This window comes from Papio anubis, chromosome 6, assembly GCF_008728515.1.
Source record: "Papio anubis isolate 15944 chromosome 6, Panubis1.0, whole genome shotgun sequence".
In the NCBI taxonomy this organism is placed as follows: domain Eukaryota; kingdom Metazoa; phylum Chordata; class Mammalia; order Primates; family Cercopithecidae; genus Papio; species Papio anubis.
Window position 1 is genome coordinate 146,587,440 of NC_044981.1, and position 21,983 is coordinate 146,609,422.

The 21,983-nt window shown below is 36.3% G+C and overlaps 2 protein-coding genes across 3 annotated transcripts in view; one reads left to right on the plus strand and one right to left on the minus strand.

Moving 5' to 3' along the window:
- Nucleotides 1-1,108: 1,108 nt before the first annotated feature.
- CALHM4 (calcium homeostasis modulator family member 4) lies at nt 1,109-18,454 on the minus strand. 2 transcript variants are annotated; one of them, XM_009206229.4, is made up of 4 exons: nt 16,937-18,454; nt 7,059-7,063; nt 6,547-6,608; nt 1,109-3,082 (listed from the first exon to the last, which is right to left on the minus strand). In XM_009206229.4, the coding sequence occupies exons 1-4, from the start codon at nt 17,122-17,124 to the stop codon at nt 2,696-2,698; spliced, it is 642 nt and encodes a 213-aa protein (XP_009204493.2). In that variant the 5' UTR covers nt 17,125-18,454; the 3' UTR covers nt 1,109-2,695. The 2 variants fall into 2 exon arrangements, with proteins under 2 accessions (XP_009204493.2, XP_031523339.1); XM_031667479.1 differs by lacking the exon at nt 16,937-18,454 and having other exon boundaries at nt 6,547-7,842.
- The window catches only part of TRAPPC3L (trafficking protein particle complex 3 like), a 47,130-nt gene continuing 42,322 nt past the window's right edge, over nt 17,176-21,983 (plus strand). Inside the window, exons 1-3 of the mRNA XM_031667615.1 lie at nt 17,176-17,229; nt 17,409-17,506; nt 20,352-20,451. Of these exons, the coding sequence (XP_031523475.1) occupies nt 17,176-17,229; nt 17,409-17,506; nt 20,352-20,451 (252 nt within the window). The remainder of the gene's footprint in view (nt 17,230-17,408; nt 17,507-20,351; nt 20,452-21,983) is intronic.

The following is a 21,983-nucleotide window of genomic DNA, read 5'->3' on the forward strand; positions in this document are numbered from 1 at the left end:
GGTTTGTATTTGTCTCCTGGGAAGGAGGCAACTTAGGTCATGGTGGCACTGTGGAGGAGCTAATGAAATTAAGAAAGGAGCACGTTTATATATGTCAAGCTCCAGGTTTGATGTAGTAGCCAAAGGCATTTGGTAGCAAAATATAAAGTAGTATTAGCACATAATTACTTTAATTATATGTTTTATAATTACATAAATCCATTAAGCATGAAGGGGAAGGAGTACCATGTTCTTAATGAAAAAGTTTCATTTAACTAGCTGTGGAACAAAAAATGCTATAGACCATAGCCCCCCCCCCCCCCCAAAATACTAAAAATTCAATTTATTTGATCTGAGATAATGTACTGTATGATGAAATCCCAGGGGTATGTACTACCTTTTAAGTGTTCACATAGATGCTATAAATCACTCTGAAGCCATGTAGAAGAGCCAACGAATACTTAGAATCCTTTGCCAGAAAGTTATAGGAGAAGATCATGATTAACTGGCTCAAAATATAAAATTTTTATATCATGCACTAAAAGAGTTTGATGTAGAAAGGGCTTCAGAAGCTAGTGGATATAGTTTCCTGGTATTAGGGTATAAACAACTATTAATCTTCTTTCTGATGATGTAATGCTATAACTTCAAATATTCTTTGATTTTGTTGTTAACCGAAAATCTTATTGAAGAGTCTTTACTGTGGTATAGTTCCTGACAACTAATAAATTAACTCTGAGCGTGGTTGAAAGTGTCCATTTAACTAGTATGTTCCAATACAGAGTGATATAAAAAATTATCAGGTATATAGAAACAGAATTTTAGAACTGGAGCATTAGAACTGGAGCAGACCTTAGGGAACAAAATGGAAGTGACATTCCATATTTACACAGCTCATTTGTATCAGAGTGAAACTAGAACCCTAGTTGCCTTCCACAACATACTTCTATTTGTATTTTTAACATCCTTCATGTAATGTCATGGCTTTCCTTGATGACTTGAAAAAGGTCAGTACATTAACATTCTTTTAAAAGTGGAATGCCAGTAAATGTCTTCAGAGAAAGCTCAGATTCAGAGTTGGGGATATTTTCCTTCCAAGAGAAGTAACCTGGGTCTACTACCATTTCAGAAAGCTGTGTGCATGTTGACCTGTATATACATAAACATAAACATAAAAATCATACTTGGTGTAAAAGAGACCTTAAGCACTTATTTAGTTCAGTTATTTTCTTCCAAGAGGTAAAACATTATCATCCCTTTTTATTGAATAGATAAAAAAATCCAGGCCCCAGGGAGATGGACTGATTTTTCCTAGGTCAGATGACAGATGAGTAATGGTGAGGGCAGGACAATTCTCCCAGCAAAGAACTACAATATGCAGTCTCTTGTTGGAATACGAAACAAAACCTGAAAACATTTCAATTTCTTTAAAAATCATTTTCTGCTGCTGCTTCTTAAGTTCAAGGACCCAGAACTTTATACAAAATGGAACCTTCCATAATTGTGTAAAAGTAGATTATCAAGTAATTGATTGCATTTTAGATAGTATAGTCAAGTTCCTTGGTCTCCTTGAAAGTGAATCTTGAAAGCTGGATTGACTATTGGCAGTTGGTCCACTGTCCCGTAAGTATTGTTTTGACTAAAGAAATAAATAGAAGCCCTCAGATAGCTTGTTTTTGCTAATGAGCAAGTTGCTTCAGTGAATGTAGCAAAAATCAGGCACAAGTCACTATATATCACAGAAATAATCGAGATCAATTAGAAAATTGTCCAGATACCATAGGCTGCATTTAGTAAAGCCAGGCAGAGCAACGTCAGGCAGAAATTATTCTCTTTTGGAGTTACAGATAATGGATATACAAGTACAGATTGCAGTTTTGGTTTCACAAATGGATTTTGAGGGCAAAGGTGCAATTTGGTAATGAAAAGGTACAAATGGTATCTCTGTAGTACAGCACAGTGGAGAAGCTTTCTAGAAGAAACTTTATATGTAGTGGCCATAAAAATGCTCCTAGTACGGAGGTGCTACAAATAACACGATACTAATAATGATACAATAATATATCATTGTCCCCAGGTTGTAGTAGGATAACTCAAGACCTTCCTGCATGGGCTTCTCCCTCACATGTTACCGGATTAGAAAGGGGTTTCTGTCCTGCTTCCCAAAAGGTCAGATATTTAGGTCTGAAGAAAGAGGCGGAGGCTACGAAAAGTTCTAGATATTATATAAAGCTAGAAACTGATAAAACCAGAAAATACAGGCAGGAAATACAGTGATAGAAGACATGGAATGCAAAAGAAAAAGAGAGAAAGTAACATTTATTGGCATCTATTTTGATGAAAGACACTGTGCTGAACACTTTGTATTCTCATGTTTAATTCTCATAATAACTCTAGGAGGTAGCTACAATGTGCAGATGACAAAATAGCACGCAGAGATATTAATTTTCACACAGCTACTAAGTAACACAACTAAGATGCAAATTTCCACGTGACTTCACATTCCACTCTAGGCATTACCAGACCATTGGCAAAATTTCAAAATGAGAGATTGGCACAATCATCTAATAAATTGATTTTAGAAATAATATTTGAGATGGACTTACATAAACAAATATCAGAAGAGAAAGAAAAAGATGAAGAGATTACTTTGAAACACCCTGATCATAAAAGCCAAGTATCTGCTAAGCAATCTGACTTGAGAAAGGTGCTGTAATCAAGGTTTTAATTCAATATCTCTTGATCTGTCTTCCTCATTATCCTCATCCACCCTATTTCCAAGGGAGCTATAGTGACCTCGCAAGTCATCACCCATGCATAAAAGAGTGGGTACTGAAATATCTTTCCAGTCCTGACAAGAAGGAATACGGATGTGTTTGACATCTTCACTCCCGGGAATGAAGCCAAATAGCTGCTTTATGCGGTGCATGATGAGGAGCCGAGAGTGCTGCTCGGCTGCTTGTTCAAAGAGTTGTCTCTCATTCTGGAGGTGGCTGGTCCAGTAGCAATGTTGCAGAGAGGTGAGGGGAGAGCAGCACCTTGCCACACAGCAGGAGACTAAGACAGCAATGGTTGCCAAGGTGATCAAAATCCAACCCAGCATCTTCACATCATTATTAAAAAGAGAAACAGGAAGTATCAATACATCAAATATTCAAGCAACAGCCATGGGAGGAGGGATTCCTACAAACCTAAGAACTAAAATATGGGCATAAAATTTGCTTTTCCCATCTTTAATATATCAACAACGTTTTAATGATATGATTTGGAAATAGATCTGATGGAGGGCATAGGCCCAGCCATTTCAATTTGGTTTTTGAGTTACAAAGAAATTTGACCAGTTAACTTGGAATGGATTCTAAATACAGTCCTTGAAGTGACAGATGCTATAACCTACCAATTAACCTTACATATGATACATACCTTTCTTTGCTTTTAGTTCAACCTTACTTCTCAACTCTCAGGTACAGGCCTATGCATTCTTTGAGTGTCTAATAAATATTTGATAATGATGGTGATGAAAATGATATGATACATAATAATAGTAACCTTCTAAGGTGTCTTCAATGATGTACCAACAGGTGTTCATTGATATTTGTTCCTGAGTTGCTCTTTCCTCTTTTGCAGCTAAAAAGCAAGTCAGTGAACAGACTCATGTATCTAAATGTATTCTAAATAGCATAGTTGGCTGGGTATGGTGGCTCATACTTGTAATCTCAGCACTTTGGGAGTTCAGGCAGGTGGATCACTTGAGGCCAGGAGTTCGAGACCAGCCTGGCCAACATGGTGAAATCCTATCTCTACTAAAAATACAAAAATTAGTCGGGCATGGTGGCACATGCCTGTAATTCCAGGCACTCAGGAGGCTGAGGCACGAGAACTGCCTGAACCCAGAAGGCAGAGGTTGCACTGAACCCAGATCATGCCATAAAAATGCTCTGGTGACAGAGAGAGACTCCATCTCAAAAAAAAAAAAAAAAAAAGACAAAAAAAAATAAATAGCATAGTCACTGTGCCATGTAGTACATTATTGTTTTCCTTTTCATTTCCCTTGTCCTCAAATAATCATTTGCTGACCAGTTTCATTATGTGTCTTTGAAACATACTTTAAAAGGAAAATGAACTAGTTTTTGAGACTATTTAGTGTTGGCTTTTAAAGAGACTCAAATGGCTGTTTTTTATACTTAGAATCTTTTTTTTTCTTTTCATTTTACTGTTTTCAATATTTTGCACTTCTTATGTTAAGTGAGAGAGGTAAGTTCCACATATTTGGGGATGGTAGCAGTATGCAGTCACAGTCTGGGTATTGAAGGCCTCTTCTGCATCTTGTGATTTATCAACAGGCCTGGAGTTTCCAGTGTGTGCACAGTGGGATAGTTGTACTCTATGGAGGTTAAAACCTACAAAGTGATATTTATTACCATTTAACTAAACAGAGGCCAGCATGGCGGAGGAAAAGCCATCCCAGATGCCCATTAATCTATAAACAATCATTTACTGAGCTCCAGGTTGACCTTCCCCCGTGTGTAATACATATGCTTGGTTATGGGGAATGCAGATGTGAATAATTAAAGATGCATTCATTTTCTCTGTGATTTTTAAGCCTGAAAAGGGAGACAAATGAGCAAGCCAAGAAATATGACATAATGGGATAGTTTTTGATATGAGTAATCAGAGCACCCGAGGAAGCACAATGGAATGAACTCACTTAAGGGAAAGGAGTATCAGGGAATACTTCCCAGAGGAGATAATGCAAAAGCCTAAATTATTAAAAAGAAGTTCACCAGATGCAAGAAGGTAAAGCGAGTTCTAAGAAGGTAAAGAAAAATAGCATGAATAGTTGGCAGAACCTCAAGACATTTGGACTCACATGCTCGTAGGAGTCATGTAAAAGTGGTCAAGGGCAAGATGTTGAAGCCTTGTATGTTATGCCAAGAAATTGGGTTTGTTCTTAGGCTAGTAGAAAATCACTGAAGGGCTTCATATGCAGTAGGGAAGGGATCTCATCATTCAATTTGCACTTAGAAAGATATTTTTGGCATATGTCTAGGAGGTAGATTGAAATGGGGTGAAGTTAACGTCAGGAAGATATTTTAGAATGGGGCATGGGCAAAGAAGATATTTGAATTTAAGGCGATTTTGTGGTCAACTCACAAAAATCTAACTGAAAAATAACGTATATTAATGAAATGTGACTGAAGGTTGAGACAGTCACAGAAGACGGCCTAGTGAAAAGGAAATAGCATGATCTTGGGATATCTTGATCCAGTTTTTTAGCCCTGAATTATACAAGTTACATAAACTTTTTGAGCTTTGATTTACTTATCTGTAAAATGGGGTAGTAATATCCGTCTCTCAATATTATCAGAACTAGAATTAAGATATAAAATATTTATACAGTATATGAAAAGTACATAAATAAATGTAAGTTTTGTTGTCACAAAACCAAACAACCTACTGGCAATGGTACTCAGAACTGTAAAAGTATCTTTTCCAGAAATTTGTGTATGCATTTAATAACACATTTTATTTTGACTTTAAGAAAATCTTACTAATGCATATTACAATTTAGCTTTCCTTAAGCAAGAAAATTATTTTAAGTTATACTTTATTCATTTTTTGAATTTTCACATATTTTTACATAGCTCCTCTGAGCATTAGGGCTAGTATTTTAAAAGTTAAGACACAGCATATCTAATGGTATTTCTAACTTTTTAAAAACTGGGCCATATTACAATAACTTGATATTCTGTGTCTTGATGGTAGCTTCTCCCAACTAAATAACTTTAGCATTTCTAAAATGTAGTAACTCCAAGATTACCAGTGAAAAAATATGCATGCCTTTGCAATAAGTAGTTTTAAAAAGCTATGCTTTTACTATATGACAGTGGTTTCAAAATGTGTTTTTTCCTCAAATCCCTTGGAGAAATTGATGACAGCCAATGTCACTCTTTCTACTGATAAAATGCACAATAGCACTTTAAAAATTTAACCTTTAAATGTAGTGGGGGTCAGGCTTTCTTCCCACCCCACCCCACTTTCTGACATAAACCTATCCATAGACACCAAATTTAGAATCACAACTGGAATTATTTTTCATTATAATTAAGCTTCCTATAATTTTAGATGAGATAGTAATATATAAGAATGCATATTTAAGAATATATATACAGAAGGTGGGATTTACTAATATAGCAATAATATTCATTATAATATCTAAAATCTATTGTTCTTAATATAGATTCTAGAAATCATATCGAACACTTCCGATATATTGGTAAATGTATTCCTCACAACAACCCCATGTGGTAGGTGCCATTAATATCACCATTTTACTCAAGGTTTTGCAGGTTAATAAGTGGCAAAGCAAGACTAAAACTCAGTTCTGCTGACTCCAAAGCCCAACATGCTAACTATGTATATTCTCTCAGTAGAACTCACTTTGATGAACAGTATCTAGTATTGTATTCTATAATCAGAGAATATGAGAAGCAGTAGGAATCTACAATGTTTCTAGTGACTGTAGTTCTATGGGGTAACACAGCAGGGGGAAAAAAATCTACTTACCTGTGACTGGTATCTGTGCAGAAGAGCTATGTCATCTCTTACTAGGATCACGTCAGAAGGAGCTGATTTGCAACATGGAAACCCAGCTAGGATCTCTTCTCGTTTGCTGGCACTGACATTATCAAATATTGGGTAATGGTCCACAGATGCAAATTCGCTTGCTGCACATTCATAGTATGTGCCTGTCAGCAGGGTCACCGCCAGCCAGGTTAAAGGAGCAACAACTGCCCTCCCAGTGATGCTGAAGAACCTAAGGCAAGCCAGCTTGCACTCTAGGGGGCTGATTCTCCTGTATGGAGGGACACAGCTGCAGCAGTATTCACCAGTAATTGTCCACATTTGGCTTCTCAGAGCAAAGCCAGCAATCAGAAGGATCAAGGCAGGAATGACAAGAAAAGCAGAACCATAATAGAAATTTTTTCCAACCTGACAAGGACAGCTGAATGTGGAAGAGGAGAAGAGCTGTTGCCCACCAACAGTCAAGGCTGCAATTAAAGAATTGATAAATATACCATTTCTCTGCAGAGAAGATACAATACTGTTGAGCGTTGAGCACATCGTGGGAAGCTCTTACACAAATCAGCTTGTGGCCCTTTCTGATCATTAGACTCCACCAGCTATAACCATTTTATGGGATCTTACTGGTTTAACTGGTTGTGTCAAGTGATCCAACATCCTTACATGTTTAAAGGATTCTAGCATCTTTCCTTGTGTACTTTGAAAACGCTGAGCTCAGATTGATTACAGCTGAAAGAAATTGAGGGCGAGCTCCTTTAGGTATGAGTGAAGGGAGGAATTTCTTTTTTTTACTATAATTAAAAAGGAGGCTTGCTTAGAAAGCAGGCTGCCTCCATCTGTCTGTGTGCTGCTTTGTATGACACAAAATGCTGAGCACCAGCAAATCGAGCATTGAAAGCAAAACGAGACATTCTTAACCTTGTACTGGACCAGCATCTTGTCACCATAAAATTATAATAAAATTATTAATGGAAATTATTAAATACTAGAGCAATCCAAAATTTAGGGCTGGCTGGAATGTTCCTAAGGGTTCTGCTAGAAGAGCTCAAAAGATTTCCCAAAGGAAAGAACAAGGCTAGATGCCCCAAAGCCAAATCACAACAAAATATTCTAACTTTGCATAAAAATTTTAAATCTGCTTGCATTCACAGAATATTGCTATGTGCTGCTTAAAAATTTAAGTTGCAGATTTGTTTATAGGTATCTTTTTGTTATATGAAAATGTGATTTTTTTTTTTTTTTGAGACAGAGTCTTGCTCTGCTGCCCAGGCTGGAGTGCAGTGGCCCAATTTCGGCTCACTGCAAGCTCCACCTCCCAGGGTTCACACCATTCTCCTGCCTCAGCCTCCTGAGTAGCTGGGATTACAGGCTCCTGCCACCTCGCCTGGCTAATTTTTTTGTATTTTTAGTAGAGATGGGGTTTCACCGTGTTAGCCAGGATGGTCTCAATCTCCTGACCTCGTGATCTGCCCACCTTGGACTCCCAAAGTGCTGGGATTACAGGTGTGAGACACCACACCTGGCCGATATTTGGTTTTTAATAAAGTTATATATCTGAAAACAAAAAGTAAGATGTAAGATGTTTTCTTTGTGTATTTAACCAGTAAATATTTATTATAGAATTTCAATATAAAGGGCACCGAAATAGGTTTGACTGGGTTTATACAAAGTGAATTTGATATACATTTCTCTTCTCAAATAAACTTTTAACTGAACATGGTTAAACACATAATTAGTGAATGGAAATGTAGTACTGAGAAATTCACCCAAAATGCAGTATAAACAAATAAATAAAATAATTATTTTTGAAAACAGTTAAGCAACTACACAATATGTCTAGTAGGAGTTCTGGAAGAAAAAAGGAAGGAATAGACAGGTAATATTTGAAGAAGAAATAACTGAGAACTTTGCAGAATCAAAGAAAAGTTCTTATATCCGAAGAATGTTGGGTATTCTGAGCAATATACAGAAAAATAAATGCACAACTAAACACAGAGTAAAACTGCAGAATGTGAAAAATAAAGAGATATTCTTTAAAACTATCAGAAAGAAAAAAACAGATAATCTACAAAAGAAGGGCAATGACTGACAGCAGATTTCTCATCAATAACAATAAAGACCAGAAGACATTATCTTCAGAGTGCTTAATACCAGCCAAACTATCATTCAAGACTGAGCAAAATAAGGACACATTAAGGCTAAGGGAATTTACCATCCACAGAACCTCATTAGGAGGGTTACTAAAGGATATATTACAGCAAAAAGAAAAATGAGCCCTGAGGAGAGACACAGGAGCAAAAAATAATGATGGGCACAAGTATAATCTTTTAAAAGTCCATTCACTTCAGAAATAACTAATTTTTATTACAAAAGTTACAACTAAGGCAATATATTATTATAATAAGATGTCACTACATATCTACTAAAATATCTAAAATAAAAAGACTAGCCATACCACATGTTGGCAAGGAGGCAGAGCAACTGAAATTCTCATATACTCATGGTGGGAATGTGAAATGGAGTAACCACTTTGGAAAATTGTCATTTTATTTAAAAGGTAGCCATACATCTGCCATATAACATAAGCACTTGTCTCCTAGTTACTTACACAAGAGAAATGAAAGCACATGTCCACATGAAAACTTGCACATGAATGTCCATAGCAACCCTATTTAGAATAGCCAAAAGCTGGAAACAACCCAAATATTCATCAACAAAGGAACGAATCAACAAAGTATTATACATTCATCCAATGGAATACTACTCAGCAAAAAAAAAAAAAAAAAGGATAAAACGATTGAAAGTAATGGCAAAAACCACAATTACATTTGTGCCAACCTAATATGTATTAGTAACATGAATGAATTCAGAAATAATTTTCTGGATGAAATAATTCAGGAAAAGTACATAGTGTATGATTCTTTTATGTAAAATTTTAGGAAATGTAAATTAATCCATACCGACAGAAAACAGACCAGTGCTTGCCTACGAAGTCTGGAAGTAGGGATAAGAAGAGAGGGATTACAAAGGAATATGAGAAATATCCCTTTGTAATTCTGGGGTTGTATCAACTTGTGCCGTGGAATTTTAATTTAAGGAGGTGACTGAGTGACAACACAAAGAGGCCAATGCCATTTAAATAATTTATTGCCACATAAGATCATGGGGGCACATCAGGTTTAGTCAGGGGACAAGAGGTGGCAGGGAAAGCCTAGCTAGAGTCTCTATTGGGCACTCTGTGGAAAAGGCAAGGGGGGTCAGGGAAGACACTTAGGGTTGGCTCACTTAAACAATTCTGATTGGCCTTGGGGCACAGAGGCTATCCCTGTGACCTGGGATATTGCCTGTGACCTGGCCATAGTTTATTTAAGGGAGGGTAAATATTGGCTTGGTAAATGAAAATTAGATAAGGAAGTGGTTCAGATTATGGGCTTTGATCACAGGGGTGATGTAAGCAACTTGGCCATTATTTGACCTTGTAATTAATGGATGCCGAATAGACAAATACAGAATCTGAGAAAACACAACTAGAACAGGGATGATGGAAATGTTAATTACATTGATTTATTTGGTGACTTCAGGGGTATAAGTGTAATCACCAAAAGAATAGAAATCCAACGCATAGATCATTCAAAAAAGAGGAAATACAAAGAGAATATTGACAAGAAAGGAGAGAGTAAACAATGGAAAGAGGCTGGTAAAGAGAAAACAGAAAATAATGGTAGAAATGGGACTAAATATATCCATAATCACAACAAAAAAAAATTTTCAACAGCTAACAATTACTGACACTAGTTACTGCTCTAAGAACTTTATGTTATTTAGTTCCTACAATAACCCTATGATGAGACACTAATATCCTCAATGTTTTTACAGATAAGAGGACTAAGGTGTGGAGAGATTACCCAGGAAAATTGACGTGGCCCTTCCGCCCATCACACACAGATGAGCAGAAGTGCCAGGATTGGGACTCAGGTGGTCTGACACATGCTTTTAACCACTATTCCAGAGCTAGATTAAACTTACCTACAAAGTCACTGAAAAATAGAGTCATGCTGCTTACAAGTGATACTCTCAAAACTGTACCACAATGCTTGAAAATGAAGGTACTGAAATATATATCAATGGGAGCAATAATATTAATAGAAGGCAAAACTTAACTAAAAAGTGTCAAAAGGAATAATTTTGGCAATTGTCAACTTGTGTGTCTGTGACCGCATAATTTTGAAATATATAAAGCAATAACTAATCAAATTATAAAGAAAAATTCTTACAATTATGGATATATATGTGTGTGTGTGTGTGTATATATATGATGGAGTTTCGCTCTTGTCGTCCAGGATGGAGTGCAATGGCACGATCTCGGCTCACTGCAACCTCTGCCTCCCAGGTTCAAGCGATTCTCCTGCTTCAGCCTCCCGAGTAGCTGGGATTACAGGCATGTGCCGCCATGCCCGGCTAATTTTTTGTATTTTTAGTAGAAACCGAGTCTCACCATGTTAGCCAGGCTGGTCTCGAACTCCTGACCTCAGGTGATCTGCCCACCTTGGCCTCACAAAGTGCTGGGATTACAGGCGTGAGTCACCATGTCTGGTTGGAGAGATATTTTTAATATGCTTTTATCAGAAATGAATCAATCAAGTAAATATCAGAAAATACATAAAATGTACAAAGAACAAACTTAGCAAGTTTTGTCTGAGAGTTTTTTATATATATATATATATATATAAATAATATATAATGTATTTACATTTCAAAACAGAAAAGAGGTCTTGAAATGTTCTCAACACATAGAAATGATAAATACTCAAGATGATGGATACCCTAAATGCCCTAACTTGATCATTGTATATTCTATCCATGTACCTCATAAATATCATGTATCAACACAAAAATTTTAAAAAGCAAAGCCTGAAGTGTATATAGCAACATGTTTAGTAAAGCTTAATAGTAAATACCACATCTTTCCTTAGGCTTATAATTTAATTTTTATTTTTTACATATATATACATTTTGAGACAGAGTCTCACTCTGTCACCCGGGATGAAGTGCAGTGGCACCATCTCAGCTCACTGCAACCTCCACTGCCCAGGTTCAACTGATTCCCTTGCCTCAGCCTCCCAAGTAGCTAGGATTACAAGTGCCCTCCACCATGCCTGGCTAATTTTTTTTTGTATTTTTAGTAGAGATGGAGTTTCGCCATGTCAGCCAGGGTCTCGAACTCCTGACCTCAGATGATTCACCAACCTCGGTCTCCCAAAGCGTTGGGATTACAGACATGCACCACCATGTTTGGCCTCCTTATGTTTATAATTTTATATTTAAAAATCAACTTAATTAAAGTATAGATGGTCCCCACCTTACAATTGTGTGAAGGCAATATACATTCAGTAGAAACCCTACATCAAACATGCACACAACCATTCTGTTTTTTTATTGTCAGTTCTGTATTCAATAAATTACATGACATATTCAATACTTTATTATGAAATAGGCTTTCTGTTAGATGATTTTGCTCAACTGTAGGCTAATGTAAGTGTTCTGAGCATGTTAAGGAAGGCTAACTTAAGCTGTGTTGCTCGGTACGTGAGGTATATTAAATGCATTCTGAGTTCTGATTGGTTTATCGGGATATAACCCTATCACAAATTGAGGAGCATCTGTATATGGGGAGTAAGGAAGTAGAGAAGGAAACTGTAGACCATTCTTTCAGGGAATTATGTAGGAAAGGATGGAGCCTTGATTGATTAGATGTCATTATTGGATTGTAAAATTCTTGCTGTAAAGGAGTTTGTAGATGATAAATTCCCAAGTTTTACTATTGCTTACTGTTGAAAGAACTAATCACTTCATCTGCAGTGCCAATGTGTAACTTGTCAATGACTGTGAATGATTACATTCATGAGTAATCCATTTTCTCAGTTCTTTTGTGATGTTATTATACTTCAGACTAGTGAACACCAGAAATTTATTTCTTACAGGTCTGGAGGTTGGGAAGTACAAGATCAAGGTGCTGGCATTGTTTTCTGGCAAGGGCTCTTCTCTGCTTCCAAGATGGCACCTTATTGCTATATCCTCACATAGCAGAAAAGCAACAAAAGTCTAAGCTATTTCCTTCCAGCCCTTTGATAAGGTACTAATTCATTCACGAGGGCAGAGCCTTCATGACCTAATCATTTCCCCAAAGGCCCCAACTCTTAAAACTGCCACAATGGGCATTAAGTTTAAACACATAAGTTTTAGGGACATTCAGACCTTTGTCTTCTCTGATAGTTTGTGGGTGATCATACAACCCACAGATCAGTGGATGTCCTCCTTTATTAGCACCTTCCCAAGTGTCTATTCTGCTGCCCACGTATTCCCAAAGGACCAGCCTAGGAGCATAGTTCAATTCACCATTTCCTTGGGTTGGTTGACTGCAGTGCAGTTTGACTAGACTGAAGAATGCGTCTTTCTCCTAACCCCAGTTCCAAATTTAGTCCTAACAAGACTAAAGAACTCTTAATAAAACACGAAAAACTTTGCTTATGCATTATCTTGAAATAATATCTTGAATAAATATCTTGCCTACTTGGCTGCCAGGGCAGACATTATAGATCATGTACCTGCTTGAAACATCATCTCTGTGCTTTCTTCTATTTAAGGGAGGTGTACTTTTACATTAAAAAAGGAGTCTGTGGAACACAGGGCTCACTGGCATCCTAAGAGCTGCTGAAGAATAGTAGGCTTCATAGTCTGAAAACCAGTAAACCAGTGTCCCCTGTGATAGTGAGTACAGCTGTGGTCGTGCAGGTTGTGCTTTGTACAGTAGCACCTGGCAGGGTCTCTGCTCCTTCCTCAAGCTCTGTGTCTTGACTGGAAGGTCATGGGGCAAAGGTGAACCATGTCAGTCTGAAATACAAGCTGGCTTTTTCTAATATACCCAATGACATCCTGAATTCTCCCGATGGCCCTAATGTGACCATACCACAGCCATTAGAGTTTGGTGAAATTGATTCCAGTACTGCCATCACCTCGCAGCAAGCACACAGGCCCTTTCTATGTTATTCTCTGCAGTATCTAACTCAGAACTCAGGATTGCCCACAAATTGACCCAGCAACATGCTGTCACTGAACCTTAGTAAGCTTTGTGAGTCGTCTCTAAAATAGTTTGCTCTAACATAATTAGAGTGTGTGCAGTACCAAATATATCTGATTTGGAATCATCAAATTTAGTCCAAATCCCTTCTTGTTGCCAACATCCAGATGACCTTGAACACATTTCTCAACCTCTCTACTTTTAGATTCTTCTCCTGTAAAATGGCCACAATTACAGTAATATTTCACAGATTGTATTTGAATTAAAATGAGATAAAGAGAATGCAAACCATGTTGTAAACTGTAAATTTGATATACATATAAGTTGCTATTAATTGCTACTAAAAAACTCTCCACCCCTACCCCACAACCAAGTGAAATTAATTTTCCTGAGATCATACTGTCATAGAACATATGCAGTCATGGAAATACCGTAGATATTGTAAAATTCCATTCAATTTATCCAACCACAAGAATAACCTATCGTAACCAGTTTTTATATAGTGCATTTTAATATGTTTTATGGCACACCTGTGTCTTTGATTCTCACAATTATTCTGTGAGGTGGGTGATATTGTTGCCATTTTGCAAATGTGGAAACTGAGCCATAGAGCAATAAAATGGCTTGCCCGAGGCCACACAGCCAATAAATGGTAGGGCTGCATCAGCCTGAGCCTTCGAAGTCCTCCTAGGTTCTTTCAACTACACCACACTTTTCTTCAAAGTATTCTTGAGTCTGTCCCTTTATAGCAAGAATTTGCCAGAACAAATAGGACGAATGGACTCAAACTATAAGTAGTAGAAAACTACTTTCCTAAACTGAATTTTCCGCTTCTGTTTCTGGAAAGATTTTTATCTTCCTCTGCACCCTGCAGTTGTCAAGGTGAAAGGATTTTTTATTTGAACTTTAAGTATTTCTGCATAAATAAAGAGAGCCTTCAATAGCTAACGTCTCCAGAACTCTCAAAAGAAAGCTAAGGGCTTACTTTCTCTACCAGATCATTATACTTTATTATACTGTAGAGCACCCATTTTGAACAACAGTTTTGTAAGAAAATATTGCCCGTCCTATCACTCCTTAATGTTGTTGATTGCTGCTAATGAAAAGAAAACAAGGTTACCAGATATATTTCAATACTGCAATCACACAAGATAGGGATCTATGGTTTTGGGGACAATATGATAACCATTGGTGTAATTAAGGGATCAGGTTTGAACTCAGGATTTATTACCTACAGATTGCTGATCTTGTCTCTCTAATTCTTACAACAATCAATCCAAGACTGAATAATGCTAACATTTAGATCTATCTTGGATTGCAAAGGTTTCTGTTTATGATTTTAAAACAATGTATTGGCATGAGAACAAAACACCACTCTTGAACTCCCTTGGGCTAAAGAATTTTTTGTGTCTCAGTGCTTCAGGTCTGACTTCACATTATCAGCTTTTATGGCTCTAGATTACAATTCATCCTTACAAATGAAGCAGTTATTTGATCCATGGCAAGTTACGTGGCTATAAGAAAATCCTGTTGTTATGCTCAGCAAAGAGCAAAAGCAGTAGAGTGCAGAAGTAGCACTCCTGTCTCAAAGCAAGGAAGAGCTTACAAAAACAAAACAAAAAGACCTGGACTGATATACCTTTAAGAAACAGACAAAAGAAGATAAATTGAAGATCACGTTCTTCATCTATCAAGCACTATGTCTCGCCCTGCACACCGAAGACCAGAATACCATAAAATAGTAAGATCTTTCTACAAAGAGATTTTTTCTACTTCAGAGAAAATGTTTTCTTGAGTGATTTCTGATTTATTTTTAAAAGTGATGCTACAAGAATTTTTAGTGGAGGAAAGAGAGTGTTCAGCGAGGTGAATCATAAATGCCACATCCAGGAATAATTACGATTATCTCCCACATAAAGAATAATCAATTCTTTATACAGACTTTAAGGTCTTCTTTTCTGACTAATTATATCCATACGAGTGTCAATTTTTTTTTGCCTCTGACAGAAGATATGAAAATATTAGCAATTTTTTGTATTTCATACTTCAGGAAATAGGAATATATATATATATGTATGCGTATACAGGTATATATATGTGTGTATATATATAGTTGATTATGTGTAAAACTGAACAGAAATAGGTCATCAAAAAAGGATTGCCTTTAAAAATGTTTCCTATTATCCTTTCTATATATTCCAGGTTAAGAGTTATTTATAAACCTTACTTTTTTGCAGATTAGTTTTAAATAACATTCTTTAATACTCTCTTAGTTTTAGCCATTCAGAAGCTACAGATACAAAAACTCATTGTTAACTTTAAAATTCTGTTAATTATTTCAGGAGACTGATGGGCATTTGATATAATTAAGTAATTTCAGACTTGGTGTTTAGAATTGTAGTGACTAACTGGCACACTTCAGTTTGAAATGCCTGCGGATACCTCCTCTGGCCTTCTGGTATCTTGATTTATTTTCCTGTGGGACTCTCAAGTGCTAAAGATAAATGATACATACTTCCTATTATACCAAAATCACTTGATTTTATAACGCAGTTAAAATGTATTTTTATCCTGATACATTCATAACCTACTGAAATAGTTAATGATGTTCTCTCAGATATTCACATGATTATTTTTATTGTTTTAAAAACTATGAAGATAAACTTATGTTGACCTTTCCTAGCATCTGTGGTATGGATTTGAGACCCAGCTGAACAGGCAGTTCAAGGTACAGTCCTTGGCCATGAAGCGGAATAGAGAAAGCTGGCCTTTATGGGTACTGAACTAGAAACTCAGCTGGAAATAAAATAGGTTTCAATATATAATAGTGCCCACCCATCAGGGACAGAGAATAAATTCCATTATTTCAGTTTGGCCTTAATTATAAATGGACACAATTTTGGGACCATGGCATGTAGGTAGGGTATAATTTTTTTTACTTTTATTTTTTTCAGATTCTTTTGTTTTACTGGTAGTTACAACAATCTCATTCTCTCTCTCTCTTTCTCTCTCCCTCCTTCACCTTTGTTTATCTTTATGCTGTAGCATTAGTATATGGCAGCACTTTGTCTTCTGCTGTGGCTCTTATATGTTAGGCAGACTTTTCATTGATAATTTACCAGCATTTCTTGTGATTTATTATTAGGTTCTTGGAAGAATCCTAAGTCAAACCTAAATTGTCTTAAGCTTTAGTTTTCATTTATAATTTACTCTAAAAATGGGACATACTTTGGAGATCTATAAGGAAATATCACTTTCCCCTTTTTTCTCTAAGTAAAAAGAAAAGAAACTCACAAATTTGCTGCTACATTTGGGTTTATCCTGAAGGTCTCCTTGGCAGATCTGGGAGCCATTAGGGATTGTGCAGACTCCTGAGAAGTCTTATCCAATTCTTCCTTCCAACTGAAAACATGGCTGGCATATATTTTAGAAAAACAGAAATTTATGTTAGAAATTAGTATTTTTAAAAAACTGTCCTTCATGAAAATACATTGCAAGTTATCATGTAAGCAAATGCATAGAGGGATGTTCTTATGTTGAGAAATTCATTTTATTTAACGGCTGTCTCTCCCCCACCCCACATCAATGTATCCAAATGTTAATATAATTTGTTTTCAAAAGTGCGAATTGTTGCAATAATAGGAGGAAGGAAAAATTGTACAGATGACCTCTAAGGCTACTTCAAACCAGATTTTGTAAAAAAAAGAAGTACAGTAGTATACTGTCATAACTTGCCTGTAACAAGAAACTACCCCTTTTTCTCCAGAATAAAGATCTCTTTGTCCTTACCTATGGAGCTCTGGTTGCCCAGCTGTGTAAGGATTATGAGAAAGATGAAGATGTGAACCAATATTTAGATAAAATGTAAGTGGAAGTCCTTCATTCTTATTGAATGTCTGTTGTTTCTTACATCACCTGCATTCTTGCTGCCTCTGATGACTTCCCTTGCTTCATTTCACCAGCGGTTCTTCTATCTCAATTAATCACATCTGAAAGCTGAACATAATTTCTTACAAGTGCCATTTGGGTTGATAGAATAAAGTAATAGGAAGGAATTTTTTCCTACAAATATCAAGTGTGGGATGTCTTCTCTTTAGTTAGAAATCATTTCTTAAGTGACTGAAGAGTTGCTTATAAGCAAAATATGTGGTAAAATTGAAATTGTTCTATTAACAACATGAGGGAACATCAAATTTTATTCTTTTCAGAAGTCTTTTGTTCTAACACAACTCCTTCCAATATAAATATATGCTTACACAAGCACAGACCATCTATTGAAAGATATGCAAGAAACTCATAATGGTAGTTTCCTAAGGGGAAGATGGAGAAAATGGGAATTATGAATTAAAGGGAGAGTTTATTTTGTTTGAGATAGCATTTTTATTGTTTGAATGTTTTTTAATCCTTACTATGCTTTTCTTAAAAACACATTAGGTAGAAAAACTCACTTCTTCCTTTTTAAATGAGACCCATTCTCTTTGTCTTTATTATTGGAGATTCCTCCTGCACAAATTCTACCTTTTGATTTTCTCTGAATAACTATGTGATCATCAGATGATTGCCAAACAATAAAACATCTGTCAATGGGTTTTGAGCTTCTAATTATAAACTCTGAAGAGGACTCTAACAGAGGAAAGACTGGAAAACGTGTACTGGTTAGAAGATTTATCTAGGCAGATTGAAGGGGAAATTTAGCCTAACATTTTAGAGCTTTTTAAAAGGGTTCATTGTATTTTCAGTTGAAATACAGAAAAAGACAACATAAAGATTGAAAATCTTTTTTAAAAACTCTCATTTTTCTTCTTTCTGTATGCATATTATTTTTCTTTTTAAAAAGTTCTAATTTATTTTGTACATATGCTTTTTTTTTTTTTTTTTTTTTTTTTTTTGCATTTCTACTTAATTAGTCAAGGGCATTCACAAAGAAGAGAACTGTCCAACTGTCCACCTATAGATTTCTCGGTCACTTTGTTAGCTGAACTGTCTATAGCTGTGAGGAATGTTAAGGTTATTTTACACTAAGGTCACACTTAAATATCTGACATAGCATTTCCAGAAATTACTTCATTTTATTTGACTTACGTTAAACTTGCATTGTTTTGTGAAAAAGCTGTGAATAATAAAAAAGCTCACTTATTTGACTAAAAAAAACCTTCAGTTAGCTAATTGAGTATACATTTAACAAACATGAATGAAATATTAAAGAATAAATTTTTGAGAAGCCGCAGAAAGATCTTTCCTTAAGAAAAAAATTCACATTTAGATTTCCTTAATAGCTTCTGCTGAGAGCCTCTTACATTTTTAATTTATAAAATATCTAGTTCGCAGAAACATACCCTTTGACCAAAGCAATATGTGTAGATATAGCACAGCTCATTAACGTTTTGGCTTCTGACCACTGTTCCCAGTTGCTGAGCTGTGGATATGCAAAGTGATAATTAGAAAACACTGGAAATATTTTTTAATCCTGATACAACTATTTCTGTAGAGTAGACATGTTGATTGTTAAAAGTCTTTGCAGCGTGAGCTTCTTGGCTGAAATTATAAACCATTTTTCTCTAAAGTCAAGGAAGCTAAACTGAATATTTCTACCCACTCAGAAATATAAATAGGATATCTCACAAGATTCATTGAATTCATAAGCACTCTCACATCAAATCTGTCTCCCTCCAACCAGCTAGTCACCAAAGATTTCATCTCTTTTTAGAGCCTCTGGAGTAATCATTGCCTCTGAACACTGTGGTGTCTCATTGGGCGTTTTGTGGCTCCACTGGAAATCGTTTCACTTGTCTATGTACATGTGGCTGTGAAATTCAAAGACCAATTTTGTGATAGAGGTTTGGCAAAAACAGCGTTCCATTTGATTTCCACTTGAAGGTCACATTTTCTCAGCTAGATTGCATGTTCTTATAAGACAGAGACTCTGACTTTTCTTTGTATCCTTTTGGGAAATTTAGTCGTTTCTCAGTTTATCTTGTTGAAAGTGTGTGCTCAGCCACCTTAGCTACATATTCAGTGTGTGTATAATCACATCTCAATCGAAGGTTCTCAAAATTGTACTTCAGGCACTACTAGAGCTATTTTCTTGGGGTGGAGATAATACAGTACCTTCCCCCAAGTCCCATAGTTTGTTTCCCTGGAATGAAAAACGAGGTTTTTTTTCTTAGTAAACTTCAGAGTCTGAAGTTGCCGAAACTTTCACTGACAACAAAAATTTGTTCTGCTCCTTTCTTCCCCTCCTTCCAGAGCTCATCCTGGAAATGCCTGCCCTTCTACCCTGATAACAATGCTAAGAGAAGAGCGAGCATCCGGGTATCACACATGTAGCAGACACTTTAGCTAGACTCTCATTTGATTTCCATCATAGCTAATGATGAGAGAATTAGTTGCCACTGAGAAACATTAGGCTACAGACACCAGCCTTCCTTAATTTTAATTTACATTGTCAAGTTTGGGCCAGTCTTGATTCTAGGCAGACTATTCTGCTTGTAGGAGACCAGTTAATATTTCCTCGGTGTGTTCCTCTCTGCTTCTGTGGTCTGTGGGACGAATAAGAAGCCCACAGCCAAAAGCCATTTTGACTCTTCATATTTGGTATGATTTGTGATTCTCTTGCACAAGTGCTAAACACACAAATCCCTTCTTAAAAACTGATAGACTTCACTAATTTCTTAGAATTTTCAGACCACACTCTTTCCTTCATCCACAGGGGTTACGGCATTGGAACACGGCTTGTAGAAGACTTTCTGGCTCGATCCTGTGTGGGAAGATGCCATAGTTATTCAGAAATTACGGACATAATTGCCCAGGTAACTATGTTTTTAGCTCTGTCGATATGTCTTGAAAATCTCTGATTATTTTTAAGTTTGGTGATTTTTCTGCTCAGATTGGACAGGTTCCATCTGCATTCATTGTTAGGTGCTGAGAAAGGAGATTCTAATTGAAAAGCATTTTATTTCAGCACAGAGATAAAGCTACTGTGAACTGAAAGATGCATCTAAGCAACTATAGATTTTCCTGACTACAGGAGTGTGTAGAGTGTATGTCTTCTAGTGGGAAAAGTGTTTTCAGAAGGTAAACAAAAGGGGAGTGCAATAGGGCAACCTTACAACATGCATGCCCCAAACCAGTTTCTCTATGATCATTTTCAGCACATGGAGGGAGATGGTTTTTGGTAGTATCAGAGAATATTGTTTAGTCATTCCCAGAGTATTTTCCCAAGAGAAAAATAGAACTTCCTGTAAATATGTTTGTTCTAAGAACTTTCATAGCCCTGATATATAGAAGACAACTAGGAATTATCCAGGATTAGCTCACTGTTATTAGAAATTCAACTGGGAAATGCGTCTTCAGCCAGCATTTAAAAAATCTTGGCCTATGGTTATTAATGTAGTGTTGTTAATTTGTAGGAGACTCAGAAGATACACATGTCTCCAGGTTTACACAACTGAGCAATTAAGTCAGTCTCATTTTTTTTTTCCTCTCCTAGTCCTTAATATTGTTATATATGGCTGAACTGACTCTGTGCATGAATGGCTGTCATTCTATAACATCATGCTTTCTGAGCCTAAATGCAGTTTTACATACTCTTTGTCTTTCATTGTCACAGTAACCCTCTGAAGTAGGCAGAACTGGAGTTACTATCCCTATTTTCCAGATAAGAAAATTAAGTTCCAGAAATAATTTGATAATATGATGAACAGTAAATAATAGTATATGTGGGGAAAAATTCTACATTAAAAAATACAATCCAAATGAAAGATTTTTCCATTTACTGATATTATTACTTGTATTATTTCATGGCTAGTGATAATGCGGTCGAAACTGTTATCTGAGTATCTTCCAATTTTAGCGCAGTGAGTTTATCACACCACTAACCAGGTTGGGGAAAAAAGTCCCTTTCTATATTGTCAGAATATAAGTAAGATCCCAAAACAGTAGTTTGAAAAATAAAATAAAACATTTTTTAATGAAACTAATTATATGGGCAATACTACAAGAATAACAGCTGTTTTAATGGAAAGTAAATACTTGTAATATATAAATGCAGATGGTTGTGTTTTGTTGCATTTCTAGTTGGTAGCCCTCTAGGCTCTTTGATTAGTAAGACACAGTCTTTCTATAATGAGGATAATTAGATTGGTTTGAGAATGACTCCTGGTTTGAGAATGACTCCCTCTTGATCTTTGCCAAAATTCATCCCATTAGCTTAGTGTGGGCAAAACACTTGAGCTCAGGAGATCAAGACCAGCCTGGCCAACATGATGAAATCCCATCTCTACAAAAAAATACAAAAATTAGCCGGGCGTGGTGGCACAGCTATAGTCCTAACAACTCAGGA